This window comes from Spea bombifrons, chromosome 5 (assembly GCF_027358695.1).
Source record: "Spea bombifrons isolate aSpeBom1 chromosome 5, aSpeBom1.2.pri, whole genome shotgun sequence".
NCBI classification, from domain to species: domain Eukaryota; kingdom Metazoa; phylum Chordata; class Amphibia; order Anura; family Pelobatidae; genus Spea; species Spea bombifrons.
In genome coordinates, this window is record NC_071091.1 from 86,581,150 (window position 1) to 86,602,858 (window position 21,709).

The window sequence follows — 21,709 nt, forward strand, 5'->3', positions numbered from 1 at the left end:
TCTCTATCGCCCATGTAGCTGGCAAAATAATAATAATAATATATATCTATATATAGATATAGATATATCTATAGATATATCTATATATATCACACAAAATTGTGTATTGTTTGGATTTGCATATTATGAGCTCAACATATTAGGGCAGTTACTGAGCAAAATCCAAATAGTCTTATGGGATAGCACTGCTCCGCTCCAGCGTGTGTGAGAATTAAATATGGATGTTAGTAGGGCCACTGAGGTTTACTGTAGACGAGACACTGAAATATTAACGGCTCTTAATGTTTCTTGACCTTGGTGGAAACACTAGGCTAGGGATATTTGAAAATCAAAAGGAAACTATTGCAAACTAACCCGGTTTGTACGTATGCCTGTAATATGGTTTATGTACTCCTCCGCTGCGGTGAAACATCTACCAAGGAGCCGTTCATTATAGAATGTGTTAAAAGCTGTATGATCCATTGTACTGCACTGCAGACTATGAGGGTGCTATATAAATCCATACATATTGGAAATGACAAAGTGCGGAGGTCCATTGCGTAATGAAAGCGTTAACCTTTTGTGACTAATCTTCTGATGTTTCCTGCATCACTTCCTCCAGTAATCGTGTAGTGAGTGATCTGGAATATCTTCTCCTGCGTACGTAGAATGAATAACAGACTGGGAAAGTTTTTAGCAATAAATACAATCTTGTTTTATAGCGCATGCGCACAAAATCTAAACTTACAATAAATATAGGTTTTTATTTCAGAAATGTAAAAATACTTAAGTGGCAGAATGAAGCCTTCAGTAACATGATCTGAAAGGCACGCTACGGACGTTCCTTTATCCCCTCTCTGCCGGTGCTTGGGGGTTTCCTCTTTGCAGCGATGACATCACAGCCTAACAGCCAATGGGAAGTTTCCATTACTGACCAAATGATGGCCATCAGTCGGACTTGAGCTTTCTTCTGTCATCTGCTTATTCTTATATATAATTAGGTCATTTTTGAAATAAATGTAAAGATTTTCATTCTTATATTTTTTTCCCCCTAGCGTACCTGTTTAAACTGGAGCAGCGCAGTGTGTTAAAGTTGCAGCCGGTGTGTTACACATTACATTGTGTCATATCTTTCTTTACACTTTGTAAATCTGTTTTTTGTATACATTATCGTGATGTTGTTGCAGATTCATGGTAACTGTTTCAATGTTTCAGGAAGAGACAGACAAGGAAAGTCCAAGGTATTCAGACACTTGTTGTGCTTCCTATCTAGTGGTTTGGTTTTGTGATGTGGAACATGGAAAGTTCACCTTGGTTTGGGTCTTCTGAAGTCTTGGCTCTTAGTGTGTGAGGATTCACAAGAATTTGCTACAATCTTTTGTGTTGTGAGAGCTCTAAATACTTCCTTTTTGAAGTAATGCGGATAACTGCGTGCCTTCGGTCATCCTGAAAGTTCCATCTGTGATGATAAAAGTGCATTCGTGTGAGGAGATCTCAGAAGGAATGGCCTGGTGCTTTGCCACAGAGAGCCTAGAGGTCAACTAACAGTAGAATATGACCTTTTATTGGACCGTTCAATGTTTGCTGTGATGAAACCTAAGAGGTCCGGGAAACGATGTTCTGTAGCAGAAGATAGTTTGTGGGAGTAAACAATCAACCCAAGAGTGAAGCTTCATAGAGATTCCGGTAGGAAACACCAATGCTAGTCTGTTTTGCTGTTTTAATTCATCTGTGGGTCTCCAGTGACCTAATTAAGACTTCATGTGATGTGCCATGTTACGCCTTTACAACTAAATGTAATATTCACTAAACAGACTGTGGGTAACAAACACTTTAATTTTACTGACTTGATTAAGCCTGTTTTGATGTGCCATCAGTAAAGATTTTCTCCTGGTCTTAGCACAGGGTATAACTAAGTCTTAAAGTAAAGAAGATGAACGTGTACGTTCTTCCCTACCACAGACCATTCATGTGAATTCACTTGCTGTGAAGCCCCGTCTGCGATGTCTCTGCATCCTATTTGGCTCTAATGCACTGCAGACTCCTTTGGGAGTGATAGTTCAGCCTTATTTTATGGCATGTTAATCTATTAAAGTTGCAGTTTTCCAATCGGAGGCATTTTCAGCAAATGTTTTTGACGGCTCTTATTACAAACTGGTGCTCTGCTAGTCTTTTTGCCTCCACAGTCATGGCACGGCAGAAGACTTGTTCAACCATGAATCGTTATGAAATAAAGGCTGCACTTACATATAGCAAGCCTTCTGTATTACTTCTGTATGTATACAGTTGTCTTATAATGGCCCCAATCTGACCCTTCTTATAGGAGAAACTCGTCTTGGGTTGACCCTCAACACTTCTCATTTCAACTTCTCATGATTTAGTGAATAAACATCTTAGTCGGCTTTGGACAATGGAAGACCCAAATGTCACCAGACTTTGCCTATACAGCCAGAATTCATGGCAATGAAAAATGTTATGAGTATTTGTTGTGGTAACATTTGGCTTGAGACCTTGCTATAGGTTAAGGGAAAAGGTCATGGCATCTAGCTATGCGTCCTGTAAGTGACTTGGCTCCTTGGGCCCTGCATCAGCTATAAAACATGTTGGTAATTGCATAAATGGCTGACCAGTTAGGAAGATGTTAGATGCTGTATTGAAAAGTTATTGGTGTGAGGAAAGTCTGGTGAGTGGACATACAGCTAAAACATTTGGTTTCTGTCGTCTTTGTTAAAGCTATTGAGCTCATCCGTACCAGACCTTTATTCTTGTTCTATGCGGATTTAACCTGGCCCGATCCTTAACTACTCCGTTAAGCCATCCTTTGACCGATGTGCTAGACCACTTGTCTCTTAACTGCTCTCAATAAACCTTTCATGGATTTGCCATAGTTTATTTATTTTTTTTCTCATCAATAATTTTTGAAAGTTATTGATGTATTTAAAGGGGCGCGCCTGGAATGAGTCTTCACCCTTTCTTTCCACATTTCTTTGTGCTATTTTTCTGTAATTCTACCTTATTTGAGTTAAGTTGAGTATGTCAGGTGGTATAAAGTTAGGCGCAAAGGCCTAAATGCTAATGTTCCTTTTCGTCCTTTCTCCCCTAAAGCTACAATGCCAATATCTGGATACAGCTATATATAGAGATATAGATAATATATTGTTTGTGAATGGTTTATATATCAAATAAAGTACAGTCTGCTTTTGCAGCAAAGTATCTGGCAAGGGGAAAAACGGACGTAGCAGGCACAAAGAGTATCCCCAGGTTCTGCTTAGGCATTTACTTATCTTTAAAAGAAACCTACAGATAAACCACTCTGGAACTTGAGGGTTAAACTAGTATTATCCGGATTGAATGCGCTTTGCTGATGCACTTTACCCTTCTCCTTACGTTACCTTTTGTATGTCTTGTTGGCTTAACGCCTCATCCTCCCGTCTTTACGTAATAAACCCGCTTTCCAAACAGTTTGTGATCTGATGAGATGTTACCGTCTGTTGGCAGAAGCACAACTCTTAAAGTTGTAGCAATGTGGTGCTCTGCGCATGGTGGACTATATTATACCGAAAGCAAAATCTGCTTCTATGCCTTGAAATATGTGCAACAAACACCTGTCTTGGATCTTAGATTTATTCCATAATTTCAGCCCAGAGAAGCTCATCGCAAAGTGCACGTTGGACAAATTCAGTTTAGGGAAGGCGATGTAGGGAAGGTCACAGTTCCTCCATGATGACTTTTGACTCCAAGGTCCTTCAACAAACCAGCCGATATTATAGTTGACTTAAAGATGTCTTTGTACCCCTGTAAGATCAGTGTTTCAGACGTGGGGTAGATGGGATGAGAATGAAGGGTGGTTATACATTTTCAACAGAAAAGGGTAGTTGGAACCCAATGTACCAAACCTTTTCGTAGAGGACCCGTTTTATCAACTACCATGGATACCAGGTCGAAGATTGTAAAAAGCACATTGGTGTATGTTAAATCGCGGCATTTAGGGATAATTGATTAGCCGTCCTTCAGCCCTCGCATTGATGACAAAACAAGCCCTTTTCCTGAGTGGTTGTAATCAAGACATTGCCATGTGACTGGATTCTAGAATCTTTAGCCCTTTATAGTGACTATTAAAAGAACTCTCCAGGTTTTTTTCATGTGATTAGGGCTGGCCATCTGTTCTTTGTTAGATGTTTGTAGAAACAGCTTTCTCTAAAAGATGCGAGGCGTCGCTGGTCTACCAAACAGTGCTCTGCGTTGGATCACCTTTATGCCTTCTGCGTAACCTTATTGCTACCGGTCCTGATTTCTAATAACCTATAATAAACCTATCCCGGCATAGTCTATGTAAAACTAATATAAAAGGGCAATATGTTGGTGTGGATTGCATTTCACATCACAAAGCAAACTTTCCATTAAACTGCCCACCCTATTAGCTATGGTTCTTATTCATTTTTGTATGATTTCACTGGACAAAAACATATCTCCATACTCTAACATTCATTTAATAACAGTTTGGCTTTTCCTGACATCTTTAATATTCAGCCTGTTTCTGACTTATTTTCACCTTTAATTCTTAGGTGGATTTCTCCCAGTGTTGTGATTTTATGAGTAAATTGGATTTTTTTTTTTTTTTTTTTTTTTTTTATAATTGCCTTAAGTTTGTAATGTTAAATGCTTTATAAATGAATGGTTTATCTTACCTCCCAATGTAATCCTTTGTTTCAGCATTCCCCATCAGAACCTTTCCTTGACAATTCTCTACCGGATATGACTCGGATTAGTGGTCCCAACGCTCCCTTAATGAATACAGAAGACTTCATGCCGTCAATACAGTCGGAACAGCCTCCGCAAAAGAAAAGGAAGAAAAAAAACAATCACGTAGCTGGGGAGAAGACCGGCGAAGGCTTCCCTGGTGAAAATGCAGAGTTGTCAGCTGACGGCACGCCGGAAGGAAAGAAGAAGAAAAAGCCGAAAGTTAAAAAGGAGCCCAAGGAGCCAAAAGAGCCTAAAGCAAAAAAGGAGCCCAAGGAGCCCAAGCCTCCAAAACAGCCCAAAACTCCCAAAGAACCAAAAGAGAAAAAAGTAAAAACTACCACGCCAAAATCAAAGGCCAGCAAGAAGGCGAGGTAAGCACGGCCGCAGAAATAGAATCCTTTTATTTATATTTATTTTTCCCAGAGAGAAGGTTAGCGATATGAAGCGTATTTCAAGATGTTTTGTTACAGGAACATGAAATCATACGTGGCTGTGCAATTTAAGATTATTTTGGATCGACAGCTCTTAGGTTTTAATCTTAGGTGTGATCATTAGTCAACTGCAATTGGATTTAATTGATATAATGTGTGTATATCCTAGATATTTGCAACATACCTATTTTTTCTGTGTTCAGTGCAGATTTATATTTCTTTGATATATGGATTATTTGTATCTTCTATATAAAAGTACGGTTCACTTTCCATTATTTAGTTGAGAGGAGCTTGAAGATGTTCCTGTTCTGTCTGCACATGTTCACTGTATATTACATTGGATGGGAATATACCCATGGTTTTTGGGCCTCTTTGTTATTGCTTTTTATATTTTCTTTTGAATCTGTTTGATTTATGTATGTATGTATATATATATATATAATATTTACATCGTTTGACAGCTCTTTCTAGATATACTATATACAAGGTCTTGGTCATTCGTACAGATCTCTTGTTTGCTCCATGCGGTTTTCTTTTCTTTGAAATACGGATCATGGTTTGATTTCCTATTGTGTTATCTATTGTTCCCCAGCTATACTTGGCTAATGCGTGTCCTTTTTGTTTGGACAACACAGGGAGGGGCATTTTTCATAACTTGTCACGTGAGAGGCATTTAGCTTTTGTGAAAGCCTGTGTGTGTTTACACTGGAAAGTGCTGTGTACCCTGTCGGTGGGACAGACGGTGGAAACCGCAAATAGGCTGAAGCAACATATGTTCAGGTGTAAATATTAATCCTGCAAGAAATTTGAAGAGGAAATGCAATAACCTCCCGTTTCTGCGTTTTGTATCCAAAATGTCTTACAACTGTTCTGAATACTTTCCAAACATCTGAACCTGTTTTTCAAGCCGAGACCAAGGTTGGGAATATATGGTTTCCAGATGGAGGCACAGTCAGAAGTTCCTAATCCAAATCGGCTCAGAAACACTGTTTTCATTAGGATTAAAAATCTACTTCAGATTAGTGTTTTGACTCTGCGATGCTTTCTGAGAATTCTGAGTTTTGAGGTTTTTATGGCCGATCTGATGCGTTTGGTAAATCTGCCTTTTCTCCTGGTTTCATTTTGTTCTGCAAATATATTATTCACATCCTTTTTATAGTTTCTAGTGTAGTTCTAAAAGCGATTTCCTTACACTGTATAAGTTGTGGTCTGTAAAATGACTATTTAACCAGCAAAAAAACAATGTAGCTGTGTAATAGGTTATAACAAATGGGTAACTTGGTTTACAAATTCAGGTTTAGTACCATGCACTAAATTAATTGTTCTTGCAATAAATAGCTGAGAACTTTTTGCTGATACTTTCCTGACCTGAGAGGTTTGAGGAGCAGAATGTTATTAAAATGATCACTTTAGAACTTAAATTTCAGTTGTTCGTACACTTATTTTATTTAATTATTATTTATGATGACGTCTTTAACGCTCATTGTGGCTGGTGTGATATGCTAATTTTGCACAGGCTGTACTAGGAACCCTCCTGAAAGGACTTGGAAGAGCCTCACTTTAATAGTCTAGGTGTTTTGTAGACCCTGCATCGCTTGTTTTAGGATATACAGTGTCCTGCTTTTCGGGCCTTTGTCCGACCTATTGTAATGTTACGCATTTGTGATGACCTATTGTAATGTTAGGCATTTGTTTGTATCTACATGTATGAAGCGTAGAGGCCGTCCAGCTGTTTCAATGGAGTACATGAACCTAGAGCGTAGATGCCTCCTCTTCCTCTTACAACCTCCTTTTGATCCCAGCTTGCCACATCAACTAATTAAAGGGGGTGTTTAATGTTGATATTGCTCCAAAGCTGGGAGCTTCTTCATAACAACGGCAAGGCCATTACAACTGGCTTGGCTGGTGAGCTTCACTTTTCTTATGCTGCTAACAAAGGTGACGTTGAAAGTGTTGAAGAACCTTATAATATCGAGGTGGTAGGAAGATTGCTGTTTTAATGTACAAAACCAGCACATTTCTAGAATTGGAGAAAGTGAGACTTGAGAACAGGATTTGCTATATGTTATAAATATTTGGGGACACACAGTGCACTAAAACCTTCAAACCTATATTTTTGTATATTTATGGTAATTCAGTCCTTAAATGCCCTTTTGCGGTCTCCCTTGGTGTCCAACCTATGTAACAAGATCAGCTCCTTGATCTTTGAGTGGAAATGTTGCCAGAACTATTGAGATGCCCCCCCCCTTAAAGAATAAAACACTTTATAGGAATATTTAAATAATTTCGCTCATATTGACGGCAGTGAGAAACTGCAGCCAAGGCTGCAAGGAGGGGCGTCTATTCCCTTATACTACCGAAGCGATCTTCACCGGCTCCTATTAGGAACTCGCTGTGCTGATGACGACGCTTGCATCATATTTTACAGGCTTTCAATTGGGGCATGCTATTTTATGCAGTCTTATGCTGTAACACGTTAAAAATAAACCTGGCATTTACCACCAGGACCAAGTCGATATTCTTATCTCACTGCTTCAGTCTGTAAAGAGGTTTTCATCTCATGCCGTCTTCCATTTAAAGGCAAACTTGAATATAACATATAGATATATATATAGATATATATATATCTATATCTATATATATCTATATCTATATATATCTATATCTATATATATCTATATCTATATATATCTATATCTATATATATCTATATATATATATCTATATCTATATATATATCTATATCTATCTACAATTGGATTGGCCACTATTATCTGAATTATCGTTGGTACCCCTGTGCCGTTACAAGCAGCTACCCAGCACAGTCGCATTAAATGCCGGTAAAACTCATTTAGTTAGTGTGTCTGGGTTTGTACCTATTCTACACAGCCTTTTATTATAAGGTCTCCAGTGCCTGTATGTAGACCCAGTATGAGTGTTACAGGGATTGGCGCTGTCCTGAGATGTAGATATTGAAACATTTTCTATACATTAAAGTTATTGTTACTTCAGGAAACGAATGTCCTGTCTGTGGTGCTGAGCGGCAGCTGGAAATCTGTTTTCAGACTCCTTTTTATACCACTTCCTCCAGATCAGCGACACCACAGATGTTGCCTACGCTGTTTCTTTAGCTGCTGTAAATAAAGATCTGGCACCGTACAGAATCGGGTTTGAAACCGTTGTATTGCTCCAACTAAATCTGTTCTTTTGCTGGTGCCAATATTGTTTAAAGGCAAACTTAATAAGTTTTATGTTCTATAATTATCAGAGAGTTGTCGAAAGGCATCCCAACTTAACGTACTATGCATGGTTTGGGACTGGCCAGCCCTTCTTCCAGAAGAAACGGGGTCATGGTCAATGTACAGCTCTTACCAAGAGCCCAGTGAGTATACCCGGGAGGAGACTGGAAGCATGAGGCATAACATTTGGGAACAAATAGTTCATGTAGATGGAGTATTCCATAAGGCTTTTGCATATTGAGTGCTGGGTGTACCGGAGATACCAGCAGTCTTTGGTTTGGTAGGATTATCTTTGTTACATTATATGGATGTGGCACCTTTTTGAACCTTCTATTGCTTTTGCCTGACGAGCATTCCATGCTTAAGAGAAATTGAACCTTTTTATGGCCAGAATCCTTAACGCTTTCTCATGAGTGCCATGGCTAGCCCTTGGGAGTTCAATTTACAGCATTTGTAGACTTTCTGCTTTTTCTATACACAATGTATCAATGTTGTATATCTCTAAAAGTGACTTACACCCAGCAAACATTCAGAGACTCTCACAAGACTTAGGTGGAGGAAATACCAGGGGATTTGGTGGTCAGAGGGACTATACCTTCAAAAGAATTGACTGCCTAGTTGCCGACTCAAAGTGAAAAACATCTGGCCTATCATTTTTCCTAATCAGATATGATGTCATAACGACAACTGTTCTCCACACAGGATCAAAAATGAAGGCTCATTGGGTTTGCAATATTTTAGTCACACGTGGTTAGGACCAAGTCATACTAGCAACACCTATTGAGCCATTACCTCTTGAGTGTTTTTAATGTTTCGGGACTGATTTCTTTATTCAAAAGTCTCAAATTGGAGATAATTTTTCCTCTGCTATATATTTTATTGGCCTCATTAACTTGGCTGCCCTTAACTTAATTGGCAGCAATTAAGGTCATGTGTGCCACTTATCAGTCCGCATCCAGTGTTAGAGGTGCGGGGTTGACTGTGCCACAGGTATCCAAAAGGTATCCAAACACCTGGGCTTCCGGTTGTTCTTAACATTTATTAGATATTCACTTGCCAGCCGTTGGCGATACCAAAGTATGTTTGAGTTTGCACAGTGTGTGCTTTTCTACCGCCTCCCCTGCCGTTTATAAGCGGAGATCGTGCTGTTTACAGAGGAAACGCTTTATAAAATTAAGGACGCCACCAAAGAATACGTATAATGAACACTTGCCCCATTATGCGGGGGGGGGGGTTCCCTGTAAGAACATAGTGGGGATAAGAGGCGAGATCTGCCTATTTTACTTCATAGTCTTGGAAGTGAATTGTTCTAGAGGAGTAGAACTTTTGTGTCTTCGTGACACCGTGGTGTGGTCTCTCCAGCGAACAGGCCGAATATCTGAAAGGGTTAAGGAGGGATATTTATATATTTGCACTGATTCTTTAGCAATAATAATAATAAAAAAAAATGAAATAAAAGGGACCACAAAATGCGGCAGCGCAGGTGTTGCCAATGTTTGAAAGCTGATTGAGGGAAGCAGATGGCTTGAGTCAGTGGCATGCTGCCAAAAGAGCAGGTGCTGGTCACGTGAGCGCTGGTTACCACGGTAATGTGATTGCTCTTGGCGTGCAGATGAAAGGAAAGGGGCCCAGCGTTCAGCTGTAGTGTTGTATAATTTGTGGCAGTTAGAGCGGAAATAAAGGCTGGAAATGGAGCCTCATGCTAGGGGAGACTTCTGTCCATGTGCGCCGTAAACACCAGGGCAGTTGGGAACAGACATGCCTGGCTTTCTTAGAGATGGCCGTGGTGCCTTTTTGTTAACCCCTTTTTGGCTTTTCCTATCCCCCCCCTATTTTAAATAAAAAATGGTTGTCTCCCATGTTTACATACAAGTTAACCCCCCCTCCCTGAATAGTAATAAAGTACTCTGTAAAGCTATGAAAGTGTGTCGCTGCCTTACTCAGAGCCGCATGGTGGACACAAGTTTGAAAAACGCCCTACCGTCGGCCCGATGCCCACGGTGGTATCTGATGACACGTTCACACTTCCCTCCATTTTGAGCGACAGAGGTGTGAAGCGAGGCGCTGTACATCTCTGCGGCACTTGATGGCTTTTTAATGACACGTCTCGTGACGGGGACCGGTACTTCGACTCTGCGGAGCGCTTTGCTGTACAGAAGTGAGCCTGCTGGTCTGATGGGGAGGACCAAATCTGTTAATGGAAGGGATTTGAAGGGGTTAATAGGAATTCTGTAACCCTTTGTATGCCATTATTCAGGATAAACCATGGGCAGCGTACAGTATTCTGGATTGTCAGGGCGGGTGCAGCATGGCCTGTCTGACCTTCTTTACTTCTTCCTATGGCTTCTGTCAAGTGATGACACCAAGGGCTCTTTCATCATCTGTTAATTTATAGCAGGCCTGTGGTTTTTCGGTTTGTATGACTGTGACACGCTAGGCATGGCCCATATACATGCTTTCCTCTCAGGGAAATGCCTCGGCTTCCCACGCGGGATGCATTTAAACAAACTTACTGCGCCGCTCTTGCATTTTTATTCTTTAGTGGCAATTTTGTGACGTCATTTGAACTTTATTCTTACCTCAGATGTGAGCGGCCAGCCGGCAACATCCTGAACGCTGTATTTTGTTAATGATGGAACTATTTAAAGATGCTGTCCCATCTGCTGTCCTCACCAGCGCAGCCCAAATCCCATCCAGAAATTACGTAATCACATATGACCCAAAAGCTGAAAAACGGAAAAACTTCTCACTTTCCCAGTTCACCAATAGCTTTTTTTTTTTTTTAAAGTAAATTTTGTTGAGGATCAGCGCCTCATAACTAGAAAGTTTGTTAAATTCAATCCTGTATATAGATAGTGGCTTTCGGTCACAGCTGCTTTATATATTTCGCACCCATGTAAAATAACTGGAAATTCTGTATTTTGTTTTATTCCATAAATATCTTGCTTGTCGTACTTCCCTGTGCATAGAAATCACTCCCATTACTCTCATCTCTAAACGAAGCCTGATCATAAATCTTTTGTTGTCTGTCTTTTGATTTAACCCTTAAGACCCAAATTGATCTGTTCCAATGATGGCAGCGATGACTAACCGACTCTCAAACTTAGCACCAAAGTTGCTCTTTCTAAATCTTTTACTTGTGTTATCCACGCTGAGATTAAACATAATTTTGTTTTTGTATTTTTTTTTTAATTTTTTTTTTGTAAACCAAAAAGGAAAAAAAATAATTGGTAGCAGAATTTGAAACCCTACTTTGTGCGTACGCTTTGGCGCAAATAACAGAGTAGCCTTTCATTATATCTCTCGCCGAGGACAGAGACCGTAATCAGATAAGGGTGAAAGCGGCTTTATTCAAAATACAAGCAACACGTTGTATATTTATCTTTTGCCCGGTCCCAAAAACCCTGCATTCGAATCTTATTTTGGCAGAGAGACTACAGGGTTTCATTTGGACGCGACACTGTATCCAGTGTCTCAGACGGTGCTCCCTACAGAATAATAGGCGACGGCACCAGTAAGAAGAGCCTAAAAAAAAAGTCATGGGGGCGGCCTCAGAAAGCCTGCTGTTTGCAGCGTGATAAGGAGAGCACTTTTACCGCTGTTTACTTCTTGGTAAAGGTCCAAGCAGATGTCAGCAGTGTTGTTGCCATTACCAAATGTTGAACTCCTATTTGTGTATAAATGCCTGCACTTAAAATCCACACCTTGGATTAAAGTCAAGCGGCGATGTATCCTTAAGAGTTAATATGGAAATATTCATCCAGTGCTGTATGATCTAATGTACGTTAGCTTTTGTTTGCCAAACCTGTTTTTATCGCTCTTGTTCCAATAAACTTCCGTTGCGTGCAGACCTGGAGGCGGCCATTGTCATCAGTCATGTGATGGTTTAGGTGACTTTCCCGCTCAAACATCACCCGGAGCTGATTCTTTACGGCAATGCTGAAAGAATATTGCCCTCTGTAAAAGTTTTTCACTTAGTCTTTTATGCCACCCTTTCTAACAAGATTAGATATGTTTCCTCTTTTACAGAAATAAAAAGCTTTACTATGAGTTCATATAATAGCTGAAAGTTTATGTATAGAATATGAATCTCCCTGTCTGGTTAAATGCAAACACAACTCGCTTGGTTTACCTCGCTCTTTATTTTTTTTGTAATGCAGTAAGTACCCTGGAAAATAGACAGTTTCCCACTCAACCTTGAGCTGTGCGCAGCTTTGTAGAAGGGGCTATTGCTTGTAATCCTTGCACTTGTCAAGTCATTGTATTGTCATAAATCCAAAGCATAAGCCTTTTGGTTCAGAACTTCTATGAATTGAAAAAATTCCCTTGCCCAGTTAGCGCGGAAAGATGTGTAGTTTTAATTAGAGCTTTCCTGTACGAAAATGTAGAAATCTTAGTGTTTTCTGGGCAAAGTGCTGTTTCCATTTGTAGTGAGCGTACACAGAATATGCCTTTAGCTCTTGTGTTGATGAGCTTCTGTGGTAGCAGTGACACCGGCTGAAGCTGGAACATGCTTGCCGCTGACGTGGGGGGGTAGAGAGATTGCTTTTCTGGCTGGCAGAGTTCTTATGTATCAATTCCCAAGTAATACTATAATACTATGTATTTATATATTTTTTTTATTATAGTAATAAGGCTGATGGTGAGGCCTCTGCTCAAAAGAAAAAAGCTACCAAGGTGAAACCAGAAGGTGTGGAAACCTCAGATTTGGACAAAACCCCTCCTCCCTCTCCAGAGGAAGAAGATGACTCCGGAGTACAGGTAATAAAACAAAAATAAAAAATAAAATATGTATTTGTAACCTTTTAAATTGTGTAATTCTCCTCCTAATCCTTGTTTGTTTGCAGAAGAGACGCTCAAGTCGGCAGGTTAAAAGGAAGCGCTATACAGAGGACTTGGAGTTTAAGATTTCAGATGATGAACAAGATGATGCAGAAGCTACCGGAAGAGATTCCCCTTCCAACACTTCACAGTCAGAGCTGCAGGTCAGCTGCCACCTTCTGCTTCCCAATGTATTTGCTTATGAGTAAAAGTACCCCTCCCCTACTTAAAAATGAATATTCCTGTTTGACCATCAGTCGAGCCTATTTGAAAAGCAAAAAAATGGGACATAGGTAGCCAAATCAGCTGATGATCGGAACTAGAATTCTCCCCGTTAAACATGGAGAGCGTGTATCATGCAAGGTTATAATATGTTACTCAGAGTTTCTTAGTGGGTTAAACAGCAGTATGTAGTCCAGCAGAAGAGTCGTTTCAGCTTGTGATCCACTGGTTTGGGAATGGCGTCCTTGAGAACACGTTTGAAACTACATCTAGGACAGTAGAAGCAAAGCTGCTCTTTGAACCATCACATCCTATTACAGTCCTTGCATTCCCAACGCAGCAGGGATTCACAAGACTGAGTCAGCAAAAAAACACCAAAAAAAACGAATAGAAAGCATGGGTTCCCTCTACAACAATTTCTTTCATTTTTCAGTTAGAACATATAATGTTTATTTTGTCACATACCTTGCCTTTTGCGTTAATAAGAGATGCTCAGGTCTAACATGTCAATTTAATGTATTTTCTAGGAGGCCCTTGATGCAGAAGGACCTATTGTGGAAAAAATCATGAGCAGTCGATTGACAAAGAAACAGGTATGTGTAATATCTTCTAACAGGGCTCGTAATCCAACATAAAAAGTAATATAAATGTATCTGTCTGTTAGCATGACACTTGCCATAATGATCACTATCAGGCGGTAGTGATCATACTGTAATACTGCATATAGTATTGGCGGTTTACCAGTCAATTTTCTCTTTTCTCTTTTGTATTTTAATCTGTTTGATTTTTAGTAAGAAATATCTCTGGTTTTCGAGCTGTTTTCTCCTTTGTTTTGATAAGATCTTGTTTCCTTATTTGTGCTTCACCTTCACTTGTTTTCTTAAGTCGTAAAGGACAGGTTTTGTATTTGATGGATATTCCCTCTACTAAGACACTGCGTCTGGTCAGTGCTTTCCGAGTTTTGTAGTTCTATTGATGGCTGCCTTAAGATGCAGCTCTTCATAATCAACTCCATCAGGGCGAGTGTTTTTCCCAAGATGAGCCATTCCGTGATCCACACGATGGCAGAAGTAAAGGACCTGTGGTCTCGTCTCATTGAGAGCTTAATCAGTGCCGGTTTTGTACATCTGATCTGTTAAGGCAGTTTCAGTAAGAATCTCAGCTTTTTTTTTTTTTTTTGCTCCAGTTCCATTACTTTTAATATTTGACTCTTGCTCTGTAATATAATAATTTTAAAGTGAAACTTTGGGGTTTCAGCCATTCTTTAAAACCCTATTGTAAATATCTCTGACCAGTGGATTCCGTCTGAAAGCAGCAGTCCAACTCCTGTTCAGCTCTATATAGGAATAGGATATTTTTCTCCCCTTTTCATTGTGTTTACTATGCGAGCAAAAGATTTGCTTTTAAAGAATAGAAACTCTGCCGTGAGCCTGAGAATCCCCGTGTTTACTGCAGCCTTTCATGGAAAGTCACCGTGTCCTTGTACATTTCCAGGAGACTATAGTGTGGGCCATTAGCAGGAAATCATGACACGCATGTTCCTGGAGTGGAAAGGGTGGAGTTTGCCCTCCGCGGCTGTTTTTTTTTCTTTTTAATATTTTTATTTCTTTGACCTTTATTTAGACAGAGAACTCTGTATAAATCTCCTCTTTTGCCACATGCATTAATGCAGTTGCAGTGATAGGCTGCTGAAGGGTTAAACAGTTGTAACCCAGTGCAGTTGATCCTAGTCTCTAGTTTTTGGTTAAATGTACTCCTCGTATACCTATCACCTTCTAGTCTTTTCCGAGCAGATTCACAGCTGTTGAACACAAGCGTAAGACCCTGTTATAGAATCCCATGGCTGGCTTTGATGCTTTCTAATATATGCTATCTTTCGAGGAAAATCCTGCACGTAGTTTGCTTCATTCATATCCATTTGTTACTAGCAGCACACACCGTGCAGACGCCGTCTTCCAGCAAGTCTTGGATTAATGTCTTAAATGGTATCTTAACCCCTCTCTCGTAATAATGTTTCATCTCGGACTCGATCATGTACTTAAGTGCGAAGGCAATATAAATTTGGACCACAAGCGTTTTGCAGCCATGGTTGGTTCTCGCTCGACAGAGGCACACACCCTGTAGAAGCCAATTGTAGAACGAGGCAAGACTGTCTTGAGCCGGCCAAAAATAATACATTTGGCATTAGGGAGTGCAGTCGCTAATTGGCTGCTGCCTGAGAAAATGGTACGCTTGGCGTCTACTTAACTCTGTGGGTTTGGCAGCCCGCCAATTACGGGGTCAGGTTGTTGTGAATGAAATCGGCGTGTGGGGAAGGAGGAGTTAAAAATGATTCATGTGAGTTATGACAATGCAGGACCGGGAAGCTGCACACGAGAGAGGGTTTGCGTTCGAGTCCCCCCCCTGCTGTAATGGTTAAAATCAGGACGTGCAGCTATAGGTATTACGTACTCTTTATAACGAGACTTTACGTGAATGGATCTCACAGTTAAGCTGTTAATCAACAGCATGCACATTTTAGAATATTTTTGCTAAATTATCTGTAAGGCAAGACTGCTACAGGAAGAAATGACTCATTCTTCTCTCTGCTGGTAGAGGGCTGGCTAACGTTGATGAGAGTTGGAGTTCTTTTTAAATGGCTTTTGTTGTAATGATTAATAATACTAACCTTTTCTTTTTCTTCCTTTGAAGCTGGAGTCTGGAGAAGAAGTAGAGGCTGAAGAATTCTATGTGAAATATAAGAACTTGTGAGTATTTTTATGTGGATATTGTCTGTTTTTAAGGTAATACACTGTAAGATTCTCCAAGTAATTCTGGGGCATTCTCTATAGCTTGTAAACTTGCGAGCTGCCCCTTTAACCCTTAATATATTGCTTTGTTGGCGCGGTATAAAAGATAATGGTGGATAACTTAATTGTCAGTGCGAGATCCTTAGCATCAAGCGGATGACTTTAGTTTGTATTTCTGCATGGCCTGTGACTATACCGTACTGTATTCGCCATTACCGCGTTCTCTCCGTTACAATGGCTCCCCGTTTGTTTCCAGCTCATACTTGCACTGTCAGTGGGCTACAGTGGAGGAACTGGAGAAAGACAGACGTATTCAACAGAAGATAAAACGATTTCGGGCAAAGCAAGTACAGAACAAGTTCCTTTCAGAGGTAAAATCAATGCATTTCTCAAATAAGGCCATTTTTCAATTGAGGTAGTAAGAATTCTGGTTCGATGGCTGCTTCATGTAAAAAAAAAAATGGACCTTGCGCGTTATACAGTCACCATCATCCATGCAGGATAGTTAAAGTAGCCACCATACGCTCCCTTTATCACTTCACACACCAAAGCATATATTTTTGTATTACCTTCTGGTTAAAAAGATCGCCTTTAATGAAACCGCTGTTAATGCATGAATCTCGTACCTGCTTAGCATTACATGCTTTGAGAAAATCAATGCCATTTAACTTATGATCAATGCATGTGTTTGATTTTAAAGCACCAAAGGGAATGACTTGACATCAACCCTTTCTAACAATTTGACAATTGCCGAGAGGAAACCTTTCAGAATTATTAACCAAGCTGTTTAGTCTCCTTACCTAATGCCGTTCGCAATGGCCAACGTTCAAGAGCAATATTTATAAGTAACTGTGGGCTGTGAATTTTTATGATTTTATATTGCTCTCAGACATATGTATTGATTCCTATAATCTTGACAGATCTTTAGAACGTGTGATTCCGGGGTTAGTTTCTTTAACGCGTGACATCATTAGTTAACTGGCATGCTCTGAACGACAGTTTTAGAAAACTCCATAATGTTTTCATAGTTTTGAGGTTTTCTTTTTCTCTCTATGCAATAAAGCATCTGTTCTGGAAGGGTTAAATCCATTCTCGGCACGATGCTGGGAGCATTCATGCATATTCTGTTCCAAATCTCTTCAGCAGCTAATTATGCAGAGGATTGTAGCTGTCCTTCTCAGATCTGGACAATTGCCCGCATGGGACTAAGCTTCTGATCCCCAATTTAATTTCACTTAGATCTGTATGCAGAACTAGAGCAGGGGTCACGCAGTTGAATGTCCAGAAGGTTTCCTTCTCGCTCTGCCCCATACGGTCTCTTTAGAAAACCTAAACGGTACAGTCACAAAAGCGATCTGATGAGAGAGCGAGATCACCCCTGGATTCAGTCTTCAAATATTTTGCATTTATCAGTGCCGAGAGAGTTGAAGGAGATTTATTTTTTATTTAAAAAAAAAAAAAAAAAAAAAAATGGTAAAATATATTTAACAGGTAACTGCACACTCAAGGATATCTTAAGACATGACGATGTGAAATGTTCTAGTTCAGAAGCTAGAATCTCACAGAGGGTTTAAAACCCAAATTATTTATGTATTTTTTTTTCTCATGTGCGTTTTCTGAGCAAGGATTGGCAATCCCACTCTGATAAAGAATATGCGATAGAACATGCTTTAGAGAGTCTTCATTTATAGACTGAATGCTGCCATCTATGTGGGAATCCTCAGGAGTAAATGCTGTGTTCAGAACTTTTCTTTCTTTTTTTTACCCCCCCCCGATCTATATAGATGTATATCCATTCCCATCCAGCCAATAGGAACTTTTGGGCGCATTGTAAAAATGAAATGGTTAACTTACTCCTGCAGTTTAAAGCCAGCGCAGCCATTGGGGAAAGTCTGTGAGCTGTAAGCCTTTTTAGATTGCTCATTAGTGAATTGTAATTTCACACTTCATTTAAAATATTCTTCAACTTTTTTTTACCACCGTAAAAGGTTTCACACAGTAATTAAGAGGCCCAGCCGAGTCTGTTGGGTCCCGTTCTCTCACTGGGAGTGATCTGGCTGACTTGTGGCGTTTCAATTAGCATGTTTTGAGGACGTTGAGTAGTATTTCCGTGTTCCTTTGACCCCCAACGTGTACGCATCCTTGGTGGAGAGGGCTTTTCCCTTAGGGTTGAAGAAAATAAGACACTCTCTTGTTTGTCAACAGATTGAAGATGATCTGTTTAATCCCGACTATGTGGAAGTCGACCGTCTACTGGATGTCTCTGAAAGTACAGATGAGAAAGGAGAGGTAAATAATGCATTTTTAACGCGTCTCAATGGAGGTGTAGAGGTCTACACAATGACACAAGTCTGCCTTTTCCCTGCAGTAGAAGAGATCTTGCAGTAAAAGTTTTGGAGTGTTTTAATCAGTACTCCAAGCTATTCAACGTATAGAACAAGACCTCTCCACCTCACCGTGGTGCTGCAGCTGTTCAATAGACTGTTCTTAAAAATTGTCTCTACCCCCCTGATCAAATGTTAATATTGTCCCATCCGTGTTTGTCCATTGGCTGCTTATGGTGAGTGTCTGTGCGCCTCGAAGCCGGGGGTCTGTAGCCACTCCTTGGGTTAATAACTGCATCGCTTGATGCGTGCCCCCCAGTCAAATAACTAGTTCTGTGTATTGGTGAGCGGTAAGGCACCTAAATCCTATGTTCATCAACGACTTACTGCATCCATCGTACAGAAATACTGAGATCCCTTTCCGTGCATAGTTTTAAACTGAACATTTGTGCAGTATGGCAATGGCGGAAAGCACACACATGATCTGTATTCAATTTAACCGGCTTTCTGCAAGTTTCATCACGACTAAAATGTGACAATGAGTGTGTGCAAAAGGAATAACTACTAATTAGGGGATATTGATAATTTGAAGGGCATATCGGTGGAGGGGCTGCAGACCTTTGTTAGCAGCTGTAACGCGGTGTCAGGATGCCGTAGAGTCTCTCGCTGTCTGGTTACCACTGTTTTCCTTGCCCAAAAATGTGCAAAATAAGATTGAGACTAAAAAATTAAATGGTTATAGTGCTGCCAATGGCTTCCACACTCCTTTTGATTCAGCCCTATATTAACCATTTGAGCCCTTAGTGGATGTAGTCATTTTAATCATTCCCCCTCGGCGGAGATTTTTGGTTATTGCGAATCTGTCTTACAATCTGTTTGCTGCCGTTCTTTCCTTCTGCAGCCTGTGACTCATTACTTGGTGAAGTGGTGTTCCCTGCCGTACGAGGACAGCACTTGGGAGCTGAAGCAGGACCTGGATCCAGCAAAGATTGAAGAATTTGAGAAACTCCAGAGTAGGGAGCCAGAAACCGAGCGCGTGGTAAGAATTGGCAGAGCCAACCAGTGTTTTTATTTGAAAATAGCTCAGTTATGTGGTCTTTCGGAAAACCACTAATGGGATTTACTGCATTTGAAACAGGAGCGACCTCCCGCCGACGAGTGGAAGAAATCGGAGAGTTCCAGGGAGTATAAAAACAATAACAGTCTCAGGGAATACCAGTTGGAGGGAGTAAATTGGCTGCTGTTCAACTGGTACAACGCGTAAGTATACCCCCCCCCTTTTTAGCAGTAGCTTTACTAAACTTTAATAGCTATGTTTCATGGCATAGTTTAACCTTCCAGATTTTATTGGCATCTCAGGGACTGAATTTTATACTCTATTAAAAAAAAGAGAGAAAAAAAAGTTACATTTGGAAAAAAGTGGAAAACCATATTTCTTTATGGCACTTGTGTTTTATATCCTTTAGTTTTTTTTGAGAGCTAAACTATGCTTAGCAAAGCAGTGGGGAGTCATTCGGGGCCCAGTTAACCCCTGGGTTTCTTTTTTTTGGGGGGGGGGCATGTTCTTTCTGGGTCTGTTACGTTTCTTTATGCTTATCAAGCAAAAATGTTTACTCTAAAGAGTAGACTGACATTTCCAGCAAATGACCTGCTGTAAAGCAGTTCTTGTAATGGTAAAAGAAGCTGCTGTTTCATGCCTAGCATTTCATTGTTTTACTCATTTTTTCCTCCCCTTTAATTTTAGGCGAAACTGCATTTTAGCAGATGAAATGGGCTTAGGGAAGACCATTCAGTCCATCACTTTCCTATATGAGATCTACTTGAAAGGCATTCACGGGCCATTTCTGGTCATTGCCCCACTTTCTACTATCCCGAACTGGGAGAGGGAGTTCCGGACTTGGACAGAACTGAATGTGGTAGTTTATCACGGAAGCCAAGCAAGCAGGAAAATGATTCAACTTTATGAAATGTACTTCAAAGATCCGCAGGTAAAAATACTTTCATAACAAGAAGCTCTATGGCAAATAAGTTTTTTGATATTGAAAATAAGTACTGCATACATTTCATAAATGTAATATCTTGTTGCTTGTTGAAAACATTCAGAGGCACCGAGGACACCGATTCTTTGTTCTGGTAGAGCTATCTCAGTTGTCATTCACTCCCACGCTTTTAGAGGATTATCTTCAATTATGTTGTCATTTTAGGGCCGGACAATGAAGAGTTCCTACAAGTTCCATGCGATCATTACAACTTTTGAGATGATACTGACGGATTGCCCTGAGCTCAGGAACGTTCACTGGCGATGTGTGGTTATTGATGAGGCTCATCGGCTGAAGAACAGGAACTGCAAGCTTCTAGAAGGATTGAAGATGATGGATTTGGTGGGTGTTTGAACCGTTCATTTGGTTTGTTCATTTCGGCTGGTGCGACGACGTAGGATGACAAAAGTTAGACATCGTTGTAAAGGCCACTGATTTAAGGAGCCATGTTTGTTCATATCGGTGTAGTTATAGTATTCCTTTTCGCACTACAGTGCATGGCTTTTGTAACGAATCAATCATTTAGACAAGTGCATGACGGGAGGTGCCACGTTTGTCTGCTGAATCAGCAGTGTTGGGCTGTGAGGTTAATGTTGGCAGGAGTATCGGTTGTATGAGGATAATGAAGGGAGAAGAAGCCAAACTCTAGATTTGTGGGCTTGAATTCACTGTGCGTTCAGCTTTACAAAAATCTATAGTATTGGCCATGGTGTAATGCTTGGGATTTTTTTCTAAATTCTTTTAACCTTGTGTCACAATGCAAAATGCTCTGAGAAGCCTTAAGGTACATATTAAAAAACGCTGATGACAAACCCTATTTCCCATGGACCATGGTGCCTTTATGATTTATTTTTAATATAGATCTTTGTGGAGCACCAGTATAATGATGTAGTTCTGTATGAGGTTTAAACTATTTTGTAGAAATAGGCTTAACCCTTGGAGAAGCTCAATTCTCAATATTTAAATGCTGCTGATTGAGGAGTTGGACCTTATGGAGAACTGTCAAATCCAGCCATAGAATGAGTGAATGGCCAAGTGCTGGGATTTTGGAGATCAGCAAAGTGCTGAAGTGTTTAGTGCTATTGTAAGCTGCACAGATGCAACTTTAGAAAAGCTGCCACA

At 40.2% G+C, this 21,709-nt stretch overlaps 1 protein-coding gene across 1 annotated transcript in view; it reads left to right on the plus strand.

Annotated features, from left to right (window-relative positions):
• The window catches only part of CHD7 (chromodomain helicase DNA binding protein 7), a 62,172-nt gene that overhangs the window by 19,309 nt on the left and 21,154 nt on the right, over nucleotides 1-21,709 (plus strand). The window contains exons 3-13 of the mRNA XM_053466575.1: nucleotides 4,693-5,093; nucleotides 13,021-13,153; nucleotides 13,240-13,377; nucleotides 13,963-14,028; nucleotides 16,127-16,182; nucleotides 16,481-16,595; nucleotides 18,430-18,513; nucleotides 19,450-19,587; nucleotides 19,687-19,808; nucleotides 20,293-20,536; nucleotides 20,753-20,929. Of these exons, the coding sequence (XP_053322550.1) occupies nucleotides 4,693-5,093; nucleotides 13,021-13,153; nucleotides 13,240-13,377; nucleotides 13,963-14,028; nucleotides 16,127-16,182; nucleotides 16,481-16,595; nucleotides 18,430-18,513; nucleotides 19,450-19,587; nucleotides 19,687-19,808; nucleotides 20,293-20,536; nucleotides 20,753-20,929 (1,674 nt within the window). The remainder of the gene's footprint in view (nucleotides 1-4,692; nucleotides 5,094-13,020; nucleotides 13,154-13,239; nucleotides 13,378-13,962; nucleotides 14,029-16,126; nucleotides 16,183-16,480; nucleotides 16,596-18,429; nucleotides 18,514-19,449; nucleotides 19,588-19,686; nucleotides 19,809-20,292; nucleotides 20,537-20,752; nucleotides 20,930-21,709) is intronic.